The sequence below is a fragment of the Hemicordylus capensis genome, chromosome 4 (assembly GCF_027244095.1).
Source record: "Hemicordylus capensis ecotype Gifberg chromosome 4, rHemCap1.1.pri, whole genome shotgun sequence".
Taxonomy (NCBI): Eukaryota; Metazoa; Chordata; class Lepidosauria; order Squamata; family Cordylidae; genus Hemicordylus; species Hemicordylus capensis.
This window is the reverse complement of record NC_069660.1, coordinates 5,045,357-5,057,522: the sequence shown is the minus strand read 5'-3', so window position 1 is coordinate 5,057,522 and position 12,166 is coordinate 5,045,357. Positions and strand designations below refer to the sequence as shown.

At 51.6% G+C, this 12,166-nt stretch overlaps 1 protein-coding gene across 1 annotated transcript in view; it reads left to right on the top strand.

The window, feature by feature from the left end:
* Window positions 1–12,166, top strand: part of LOC128324345 (cytochrome c oxidase subunit 4 isoform 1, mitochondrial) — a 32,372-nt gene extending 20,206 nt beyond the window's left edge. The window contains exons 3-5 of the mRNA XM_053248824.1: window positions 3,979–4,140; window positions 5,418–5,549; window positions 11,724–12,166. Coding sequence (XP_053104799.1) covers window positions 3,979–4,140; window positions 5,418–5,549; window positions 11,724–11,860 — 431 coding nt within the window. The 3' untranslated portion in view covers window positions 11,861–12,166. The remainder of the gene's footprint in view (window positions 1–3,978; window positions 4,141–5,417; window positions 5,550–11,723) is intronic.

The following is a 12,166-nucleotide window of genomic DNA, read 5'->3' as shown; positions in this document are numbered from 1 at the left end:
GAACTGCATGTTGTGAAAGATTTAAACATGTTATTGTTTATTACTAAAGTAATCTTCAAAGCCTGTAATTTTGCGTGTATGTCAGCAATAAACACAGTGGCCACAAGGATGATGTCCTTGGGGTGCTGTTGCCCCTGGCAAAATGTTCTGCTGGGTAGCAATATGGAAGTCCATGTTCAGACTTCCGCGCATGTGGTTCTGTTTTTCTGGTGTGTTTACAAACCACTTAACCAAGGGGCTGAACATTACTGGGGTGGGTGGTTGTAAGCATGGCCGGAAGCTGAACCACGTGGCTGGAAGCCTGTATATGGATCTGGATGGGCTTTGGAGTAACTGCCGAAGCAGTTTTTGGTTGTGGCCCCTCGACCTTGGAACGCTCCCCTCCCCCCCGAACAGCGTCCCCATGCCCCCTCCCTTAATGTTTTTAAGGAACGACTGAAGACATATCTTTTTAGAGAGGCTTTTTAATGTCTTATCCTCTGCTTTTATCTGTTAGGTTTTTTTAATGTTTAGCTTTCTACTGATAACTTTTAAAAGTTTTAAAGCTTTGTATTTTAATTGTGATTTTGGCTTGGGTGTTTTTAAAAATTTCTAACCTTATTAAATGTCTATCTGATATTGTATCTTTTATTAGTGTTGCAAGCTGCCCCAAGCAGTAGTGCCCTGAAGGGGTGGGGTATAAATATTTATTATTATTATTTTATATAATATAGAAATATATTTATTATTTCTTGTTTACACAGTCAGACAGGTGTTATTGACTGGTTTGTTCTATCCAGACATCGAGTCCTTCCCAAGGACCTGGGATGGCTGAATTTTATTGTCAGTTATTATAGATATCGTCGCAGAATATAGGCTGTTCCCAGTAAAGCTGCTTTTTGTAATTGGCTGATGGTGATTTCTGTGGCCCCGATGGTGTTGAGGTGCTCTTCAAGGTCTTTTGGAACTGCACCCATGGTGCCAATGACCACTGGGATTATTTTGGTCTTCTTCTGCCACAGCCTTTCAATTTCAATTTGTAGATCTTTGTATTTAGTGATTTTTTCTATTTCTTTTTCTTCTATTCTGCTATCCCCTGGTTTTGCTATGTCGATTATTTTCACTTGTTTTTCTTTCTTCTCGACTACAGTTATATCTGGTGTATTGTGTGGCAGATGTTTATCTGTTTGTAGTCGGAAGTCCCATAATATTTTTACATCTTCATTTTCGACCACTTTTTCAATTTGATGGTCCCACCAATTTTTGGCTACAGGTAGCTTGTATTTTTTGGAGATGTTCCAGTGTATCATCCCTGCTACCTTGTCATGCCTTTGTTTGTAGTCAGTCTGTGTGATCTTTTTACAACAGCTGATTAGGTGGTCCACTGTTTCATCTGCTTCTTTACAAAGGCGGCACTTGCTGTTTGTGGTGGATTGAATCACTGCTAAACACTGTCCGTATATTCAGTAGCGATATAGCTATGGAGTTTGGACTAGACAAGTGTGCTGCATTAATAATGAACAGAGGAAAAATAAGAAAAGCAGAAGGAATAGAACTGCCCAATGGGAGCAACATCAAGAACCTGGAAGAGAAAGAACATTACAAATACTTGGGCATTCTCCAGACTGATAACATTGCACACGCTGAAGTTAAAAAAAAAATTGGAAGTGAATACACCAGGAGAGTTAGAAAAATCCCAAAGTCCAAACTCAATGGCGGGAACACCATACAAGCCATAAACACCTGGGCTATACCTGTTATCAGATACACTGCAGGAATAATAGACTGGACTCAGGCAGAGCTAGAGACGCTAGATCGTAAGACCAGGAAAATCATGACCATCAATCATGCTCTACACCCCCGCAGTGATGTCAATAGGCTATACCTCCCTCGCAGCTCAGGTGGAAGAGGAATGCTGCAAGTCCATCAAACAGTAGAGGAGGAGAAAAGAGGCCTTGCAGAATATATAAAGGACAGTGAAGAAGATGCACTTCAAATGGTCAATAACAAGAAACCATGCAACACCAATGAAAGAAAGCAGGCCTACAAGAAAGAACAAGTCAAGAACTGAGCAGAAAAATGGAAAAAGAAGCCATTGCATGGTCAATATTTGCACAATATAAGTGGAAAATCAGACACCACCAAGACCTGGCAATGGCTTAAGAATGGCAACTTGAAGAATGAAACAGAGGGTTTAATACTGGCTGCACAAGAACAGGCACTAAGAACAAATGCAATAAGAGCAAAAGTCAAAAAATCCACCACAAACAGCAAGCTCCGCCTTTGTAAAGAAGCAGATGAAACAGTGGACCACCTAATCAGCTGTTGTAGAAAGATCGCACAGACTGACTACAAAGGCATGACAAGGTAGCAGGGGTGATACACTGGAACATCTGCAAAAAAATACAAGCTACCTGCAGCCAAAAATTGGTGGGACCATACAATTGAAAAAGTTGAAGAAAATGAAGATGCAAAAATATTATGGGACTTCTGACTACAAACAGACAAACATCTGCCACACAATACACCAGATATAACTATAGTCAAGAAGAAAGAAAAACAAGTGAAAATAATCGACATAGTAATACCAGGGGATAGCAGAATAGAAGAAAAAGAAATAGAGAAAATCTCAAAACACAAAGATCTACAAATTGAAATTGAAAGGCTGTGGCAGAAGAAGACCCAAATAATCCCAGTGGTAATTGGCAAGTTGGCACCCTATGTGCAGTTCCAAAAGACCTTGAAGAGCACCTCAACACCATAGGGGCCACAGAAATCACCACCAGCCAATTACAAAAAGCAACTTTACCGGGAACAGCCTATATTTTGCGATGATGTCTATAATAACCAACAGTATTGACGATAAAATTCAGCCATTCCAGGTCCTTGGGAAGGACTCGATGTCTGGATAAAACAAACCAGTCAATAACACCTGTCTGACTGTGTAAACCAGAAATAATAATAATAATAATAATAATAAACTATGCCAAGAAAGGTACGCATAAGCCAGACTACTGGGCCATCCAACTAGTAGACTAGGAGACTTCATTGTAAGGCCCGGGGCCAGTGACAGCAGCCCCCCTGAACTCTCAGTGTGGCCGCCTGACATATTGTTTATTGACTACAACTCCCAAAACCCCCAGCCAAAGGGCATTGCCACTGGGGATGCTGGGAGTTGCAGTGAACAGCATCTGGGAATCCCTGTTAGAGGGAACACTGATCCCTAGTCACAGTGGCCGGTAGCAGGGATGATGGGATTTGTAGGCCAACATCTGCAGGAGGGACACAGTTGGACACACCTGGCTCCTTGCTGTTCAGAAGTATCCTGTCCCTGGCCGAGAATTCCACAGGTCAATGATGCATTAAGTGCAGAAGCCCTTTGTTTTGTTGGTCCTGAGCTGACTGTTAATCAGCTGCCTGCTACTTTGATTGACCCTGAGTTCTGGGGTTGTGAGAATGGGTGAAACATTTCTTTCTGGTCACTCTTTCCATGCTGGTCATTATAGAAAAGAAATGAGCTGGGGAGGGGGTGGGAGCCGTGGGGACACTGTGGCAAGGCCATGCTGAAAACATCAGAAGAGTCCTGCTGGCCATCTGCTTCCCATAGTGGTGAACGAGATGCCTCCCGGAAGCCCACAAGCCGTGTTTGAAGACAGTAGCCCTCCCACACTCTTTCTCCCTTGGCATTTGGTATTCAGAGGTATACTGAGCTATAACCACCCTGAGCCATTTTGGAAGGGCGGTATATAAATCAAATCAAGAGAGAGCGAGAGCGAAAGAAAGAAAGAAAGAAAGAAAGAAAGAAAGAAAGAAAGAAAGAAAGAAAGAAAGAAAAAGAAAGAAAGCCTCTAAACATGGAGGTTCCATCCAGCCACAGATAGACCCCTGTTCCTCTCCCATCTCACTTAAGGTCATCTGAGCCTGTGGCCATTGCCACATCACGTGGCAGCAAATTCAGCAGATTAACTGGGGTTGTTCTCTCTTGCCCTCTCCCTCTAGTCACGACACAAGAGGACTTATCTGTGTCCATGTATTACGACACGCGCAGCTTTCCCCTTCCAGATGTCCCTTTCTGCAAGGAGCTGGATGCTTCTCAGAAGGCCCTGAAGGAGAAGGAGAAGGGGTCCTGGACGCAGCTGAGCCACGAGGAGAAGGAGGCCTGTACGTAGCAGCAGATCTGACCCAGCTGGGCAGCGTGACACAGCCGGGAGGAGCCAGGGCCAGGGCTAGCCTGACTGCTGGCCACCCAAGTAGTCCCCTTGGGAGCTAGATCTGGCGGGAGGCCGGTGAAGAAACCCACATTAGACAGACAAGAAGAGGGTGGGGGTGGCGATAACTGGACATCCAGTACCTGTTGGGTATGGTGGTGGTGGTAAGGTAGCTCTCTTACCCTTGGACAAGGATTTTCAGCCTTGGGTCCCCAGATGCTGTTGGACTACAACTCCCATCATCCCGAGTCACAGTGGTCCAAAAGCCACTGCAGCTGGGGATGATGAGAGGCGTAGTCCAACCACAACTGGGAATCTTTGTTCCAGAGAACATTGCTGGGGGCCCCAGGCTGAGGACCCCCTGCCCCCGGATGCTCCAGGGAGGTTTTTGCTCAAGGTCTGGGTCCTGAGGAAGGGCTGGGATAAGAGCAGGCAGCTGCTCCAGGCATAGGAAGCATTGGGAGGGAAAGGAGGCAGGGGGCAGCAGCTTGTGCAGGATGGAGGGAGTGAGTGCCGTGAGGGCAGTCGGAGGAAATGCAGAGCACAACGCGGCAGGCATGTTCTGCTTGCATTGCCAGGAGCACAGAGAAGTGCCTGAGTCCAGACTCTCGTCTTTTCCCAATGCCTGGGGAAAGAAGAGAGGAAGAAGTCGGGAAATGAGAAGAGGTGAAACTGGCCCGGGAGGGGCTGAGCTGGGCTCATTGCCACCTCCCCACTCTGGACTCCCATGGGCACGCCAGCAGCTTGATACGGAGTCAGACCCTCGATTGGTCTCTGTAGCTCAATATTGCCCTCACAGACTGGCAGCAGCTCCTGAGGGCCCCGCAGAGAATGGGGGCCACACTGGCCACAAGGAGCACCTTTGTTTCTTAAGGGACCCTCCCTGGGGGGGGCGTCTTGGGGCTTTTGTGTCACGTGGAGGGGGGCTTAGGAATGTCACCCATCCCTCTGCACTAGGCTTGAGCATCACATTAGCCTGGAGGCCACTGAAGGGCTTGTGTGCATCTGCCCAAAGGTGGGGAGGGGCAGGGAAATGGAGGAGCCCAGCTAGGACCCGAGTTCCCAGCCTTGACTCCCCAGCTGAGGTTGAACTACAGCTCCCATCATCTCAGCCAGAGTGGCCAAGGGCTGATGGGAGTTGTAGTCCAGTCACGCCTGGGGACCCAGCATTGGGACCTGCTGGGCGAGAAGACCCTTGCAATGGCCCCTGACGGTGGTCTTCCCTTGCAGTGTACCGGCTGAAGTTCCACCAGACTTTTGCGGAGATGAACAAGCCAACCAATGAATGGAAGACGGTCCTGGGAGGCGTCCTCGCCATGCTTGGCTTTACTGGGTTGATCGTGTGGTGGCAGCGGGTCTATGGTATGGAAAGGGGAGCAGGGGACAGGGCCAGGGGCGACAGCAACGGATGTTCCGGCCCTGTGTGTTTTGTGCCTGTCATCTTTTCCTGGGTGCTTTCCAGGCTAGCTGCTCAACAGCAGCGAAATGCCTCCGTTAGGGCAAGTTGCATTCAGGCCGTAAATAGCAGGGGGATCTGTCTCACAGCAACTAACAACCCCCCAAAACAGCAACCTTTTCATGCCAGATATGCGACGTCCTTGCTCTATATCACAGCGATTACATTCGCAACAAGGCATTGGCAATGTGAGCGGCACCCTCCTGTCCCCGTAGGGACTGCGGTGTCACGACGCAGGAAGTGTGGAAGCACACTTCCGAGATGCGTCCTGACCCCATTGTAGGGTCTAGTCTGGAAAGCGCCCAGGTGGGGTTCTTGTGCCCTTCACAGACCCATGATGGTGGGCAGAAATGGAACTGGTGCCACCACCAGCCCAATTGCTGCATGGCTGCTTTGGCGCCCACTTCACCGGTTGAATTTCTGCCAAGTGTTAAAGGCACAGAAGCCCTGCCAGGGGAAAAGTGGGCAATCCTAGCTGAGATTCACAGAGCAGCCCTTGCGTTTCCACTGGGGAGATGACCAGATGTAAAGGGAAAAGGCAGGCCTTTTTCATGGCTGGGTGGAAGGGAGAACTTCAGTAGATGCAGCTCTTCTCACCCCTGTGCGAGACAGACTGGAGACATGAGACTGTGGATGGGAGGGTGGATACTATTCTTGAATGGTTTTAGATGTAAGAAACCACACACCCCAAGTACTAGACATACACACACCAAATTCCCGATAATTCTTGTTCAGCCCTCCTCCAGAGGTACATAGGAAACTGCCTTATACTGAGTCGGACTTTTGGTCCATCTAGCTGAGGATTGCCTGACACTGACTGGCAGCAGCTCAACAAAGTTTCAGGCAGAGTCTCTCCTAGCCCTACCTGGAGGTGCTGCCAGGGAGTGAACCTGGGACCTTTCTGCATGCAAAGCAGATACTCTGCCACTGAGCTACAACCCCATCCTGCTGAGTTAGTTTTCTACTTGCAGTGGTTTTTAAAAAATATAAAGAAGCATTAAGAAAATGTGGATTTCCACATTCTCAGCTTGACATGACCCAGTCTGTTCTACCACTTCAGGACTCTTCAAAGAGAAGGGCTAGAGTTAGGAACAGAGGAAGCTGCCATATACAGAGTCAGACCCTTGGTCCATCTAGCTCAGTATTGTCTACACAGACTGGCAGCGGCTTCTCCAAGGTTGCAGGCAGGACTCTCTCTTAGCCCTATCTTGGAGATGCTGCCAGGGAGGGAATGTGGAACCTTCTGCTCTTCCATCCCCTAAGGGGGATATCTTACAGTGGAGAGCTGGTCTTGGGGTAGCAAGCATGACGTGTCCCCTTAGCTAAGCAGGGTCTGCCCTGGTTGCATATGAAAGGGAGACTTTGTTCAGTGGCATTGTCCCTGCTTTTCATGCAAAGGATCCATTCTACATCCCCGGGAAGGGCTGGGATGGACCTTTTTCCACTTGATGCTGCCAGTCAGTGTAGAGGGTACTGGGCTGGATGCCGCTTAACCTGTTGATACGACTTAATTCCCATCGCATTACAGATTTGGCTTTCGTTGCCTTGCTTAAAAACAAACACACACCCAAACACTGCAGCTTTTCCTTTTATGGAAGGCACTCCTAATCCTTGTTCGTTTCATCTGTCATTTTCTGTCGCTTTTCCAGCTCTATCTCGCCTTTCTGAGATAGGGTAACCAGAACAGCCCACATTGTTTCTAAATGGGAATATGCCAAAAATGCAGCCAGGATATGGGGAATTGTGATCTCCCAACATACCTGAGCATTTTGAAGACCACCGTGTGAAAACTGGGGAAAGCCCGCTCGGGTTGCCCCCATACCTTGACAATGGTCTGTCTAAAGCCGTCCCCAACCGGTGCTTGCACCTAGGCCTGGGGCGGCCGCACTGGAGGATGCTTTCCAGCAGAGGGTGTCCGTGCTTCCCATCCCAACCCCGCTCTTCCCCCCAGCCCAGGCCTCTTCCCACAGCTGATGTTTCTGGACCATCGGGGAGTAAACAACCCAGCCAGTCATGTCAGCCTCCTGACAGTCTGGGTGGGGAGGAACAAAGAGGCCGCTGTTTTGCTCACACTGGTCCAATGCCCACCGAGCTGTTTTCCTGGATCCGCAATAACAGCCCATCTGCCAAGCGAGGGGCGTGGAGGGGCGTGGAAGAGGACGGAGGCCAATTCCGCTCCCTGCCTTTGCAGCAATCACCGCGCTGGGCTTGGCTCTCCATGGGCTTTGCTTGCTTCTCAGGACATCCATTTCTGCCCGTCGCCTCACCGCAAGCAGCAGGCACCAAGTGGAAAGGGGCTGCAGGAGCTTCCTCCAGGTGCCTGACTGACAGCGGGTTGCAGAATCCGGGTTGCAGAATGCTGGGCCTTTAGCACACCGCGGCACGGAGAATGGTCCAGTCACCACCACAGAATCCCACAGGATCCGTGATGTCATTCTTTTGCCCCGCCAGAATTAGGGCAGCGACCTGGTTAAAGAAATCCTAATCAGTCCTATGGGCTGGTTGAAAAAGGCACAAGAAGCCGCTGCCTCTGGTGAGCGGGAGCCTGGTTGCGCCTGTTTCTCCCACCCCGCCCCCACCCCTGTGTAAATGAGAGCCGCGCTGCCTGCAGGCTGACCATTCATCAGGTAGCATCCAATGGCCAGCCTCCGGCAGCACGGCTCTTGTGAACACGGGGCAGGATGAGAGGGACAGGTGCAGCACTCTCAGGTTGCTATGAGCTTTGGCTGGTCAGATTCCTATCCATTTGGGTAAAACAATGGCTCAGATAGAGAAGGATGCTAGCAAGACACAGTAGAGGAACCTAGGAAGCTGCCTTCTGCTGAGTCTAATCCTTGGTCTGTCTAAGTCAGTGGTGTCTACACTGACTGGCAGCAGCTCTCCAAAGTTTCAGGCAGGGGTCTCTCCCAGCCCTCCCTGGAGATGCCATCAGGGAGTGAACCTGATCAGCCCTTGTTGAGGGTCAAGGCAGACCAGAGGCCCAAAGTGGGGGATGCTTATCTGGCCATTTCAGGACAACATTCAAGTACCATTCAGTTATTTTAAAAGTATTTTGTTAAGAATAAAATATGAGGTGGGCAGAGAAGCATTTGGGAGGGGGCTGGGCCCGCCCTAGCCCCCCTGGCTGCGGGTCAGTTTCCAGGGGCCGCCTTCTGCAATGCTGTGGGCTGCAGACGTGTGGGCGCCTACAGTGAGAGGAGGGACAGCCGACTGGAAACCCCTGCTCTGCGGACAGAGTCCAGCCAGTTTCCGTGCAGCCTGCCCACCCCGGGTTGGCAAGGACCCCTGGGCTCCCAGCAAGGACACTTGGGAAGCTCCGGGGGCCACGTGAGGAGGCAGCAGCGGCTACCTGGCCTGTGGGTTCTGCTGGGGTCATGCTGCCTGCCAGCCCCCCTGAGTCCTGGCTGAAGGAAGAAGCTTGGGGCACCTGGTTGCTCAGTTACATTTTGCAGGCTAGCCGATTAGATAGTGCAGCCTGGGACGCTACTAGGGTGCCCCCCCACCCCCGCCCGCCCGCCGTGCATTGGATGCCTCGAGAGCCAGGAGTGGCTCTTCTTCCTTGCCACTTGCTCAAACCCCCCCAGGGAGCTGCTGCCTCCTTGTGCTCACCCATCGAGCCCAGCATGTCCACTCCGGGGCTTCTCAGCCTTGGGTCCCCGGATGTCCCCAGCTGCAAAGGGACGGTGGGAGTTGGAGTCCAACATCTGGGGACCCAGGGTTGAGAAGAACCCCTGATCAGCTGCAGGGAGCCAGGCTGTAAGGCAGAAGCCCCTTCCCCAGTCCTGCTAGCTGCAAGCCTTTTGAACTGGAGATGCAGCCAGGGGTGGAACCGGGGGCCATCTGCAAGCCAAGCAAGTGCTCTGCTCTGGAGCTGTGGCCCCTCCCCAACGGGCGGCTACCTAGTCCAGCTCCCTGGCAGTCAACGAGGCACATACACAAAACCACTCCTCTGCATTAAAAGAATCCAGAATAACCTCCTCCTCCTCCTATTCCTGGTGCTGAACTCACAACCCTTAATGCAGAGTCCTAGCCCTGCTGCTGGGTATGAACTCAGCGTGACTGGATGCAGATTAGTCATCCACGCCTTTTTCAACAGCCCACTGACACCATGCATTAAATCGTGGAGGAAAGCCTCGATTTTGCCCAGCGATTTCAGTGCCAGGGCCACCAGCAGCAGCAGCTGCTCACCCTGTAACAAGCCAGCGGGGTGGAGAATGAGGCACAACTGCCTCTGGTTCTCAGCAGCCTGGCTGGACTGGTTTCTCCTGTCCCAGCCCATGTCAATGAGAGCCGCACTGCCTGTGGCCATTCATCAGGCTGTGCTCTACCTGATGAATGGCCAGCCTGCAGGCAGCACAACACTCATTAATGCGGGGGGAGGGGGCGGTAGGGTGGGATGGGAGAAACAGGCTGCTGGAAACTGGAGGCAGCTGTGCCTTGTTTGGTAGCACCCCACCCCCCCAACTTGTTTGGATGAACTGTTGTTACAGTGCAGGCTCATGATGACTGGAGTGATGGTGTGTGTGTGTGTGTGTGTGTGTGTGTGTGTGTGTGTGTGTGTGTGTCCGATTGCTGCAGGGGCACCCCGCCCTTTCCTTCCATGACCTCCGATCGGCATGTTAGGTTCACAATAATCCCTGGAGATATGATAGACCCCAAGCTCACAACTTGCCCAAGGCTATTCTGAGGTTCGTGGCTGAGTGGAGAGCCGAGGGTGGGTTCCCCACATCTCGTGGCAGCATGCAGACCCCAGCCCCATGTCCACCAGTGGCACTCAGAATGGAATCCCCATGTGCCTGTGTAGGTTATTCTAACAGAGGGGTTCCCAGGCCTCGGAGAGGGGAGGCCGGATGCTTTTGTCGTGAAGGCCCACAGTGGTCGTTTGCACCCCCACGGTGGGCTTTGAGAGCGTGAAGGTCTCCTTCCTGAGTGGAGCCCACTTTGCGCGTTTCTGTGTCCCTGTTCTGAGAGCTCCTTTTGCTTGAATGGATGGAGCCGCCTCGTATGAAATCAGAGCACGGACCCATCTAGCTCAGCTCTGCTCACGGGGGCTTGGAAGGTGGCGAAACCAGAGCAGTCACTCCGGCAAAGACACCCCTGAGTGCCTCCTTGGCGGCTGAGTAACTTCCCTGCATGTCTACGACAGAGATTTATATAGGGCTTTCCAACCATTGAATGATCTGGCCACACCCATTGCAGGGGAACGACACAGACACAGTCGTTCCAACCTCAGTGGAAGCTGAGCAACAGAGGCAATGGCAGGGAAGAACTCGTACCGCCGAGGAGATGGGCAATCCTGCGGTGTCTCTACACTGGGGAGCACCTGGGCCAGCTATTTATTCCCAGTGCAGAAGAGATGCAGCCAGATCCTCGGCCTGCCCCTCTCCAAGCGGAGGAGGCTCTGGCTGCTTTGCCTCTGCATGAGGCTCCGCTCAGCATTTTGAATCTAGGGCAGAGCAGTAACTCTTGCAGAGACAAAGTGAGCAGCCTTGCTGGGATTTCTGGGTGGCTCAGTGGCAGAACACCGACTTGGGATGCAGAAGGCCCCTGGTTTAATCTCTGGCTGCAAAAGAAACACGTACCCCTGACCAGAGCATCCAAGAACCGCTGCCAGTCAGGCTAGACAAGACAGACTTAGATGGGCCAGTGCTCGGAGTGCTGAGTAGAAGGCAGCTGCATGTAGCTCACCCTCTCGGGGCACTCTGGCAGTTGTCCTGACCCACAGATAATGTTCTCTTCTAGCATTAACCCACACTGGGGTGCCTGCCCAGAGGTGGTTGGACTACAACTCCCATCAGCCACAGCCACCATGGCCTTTGGGGATAATGGGAGCTGTAGTTCAACAACATCTAGGGAGCCATGGATGGGGACCCAAAGGAAAATAGCCAGTCTTGGATATAACCACACACTGCAAGGGTAAAACCTGCCCATTACCACACGTTGTGAGAACGTCAAGGACAAGCGTGGCCTCACCATCCAGCGTCAAGTGACTTGAGTCTGCAGCGGTCTCCCACCCCCACGGCCTCCGCTCCGTCATCTCCCCTCCTCACTCGGTGCCTCCTCTCTCTTGTGTTCCGCAGTGTACCCGCCGAAGCCACGCACCTTGGACGATGAGTGGAAGGCCCAGCAAGTCAAGCGGATGTTGGACATGCGCATGAATCCAGTGCAGGGCTTTGCTGCCAAGTGGGACTACGACAAGAATGAGTGGAAGAAGTAGAAGGGCACGGGAGGCAGCCTCAGCCCCTGCTGCCCTGCTAACCCCTTCCCACCCCGGCTCCTTGTTTGGGCAACCTACCCTAGGCCTGAGCCTTCTCCAGCCATCCGGTGCGGCTTCTCCATCTTTCTTGGGCTGATATGGCCATGTCAGCTGGGTGCAGAAAGAGGCCGATCAGGTCCGCTAGGCTGCCCCTTCTGTGGCAGGGGGTTTAGTCCCAAGCACCTTGCGTGGCCTTCCCTTAGACAACGTCTCTTAAACTTCCTGGTCTTTTATTTGCACACAATTAAAAAAACATGTGACACTGAA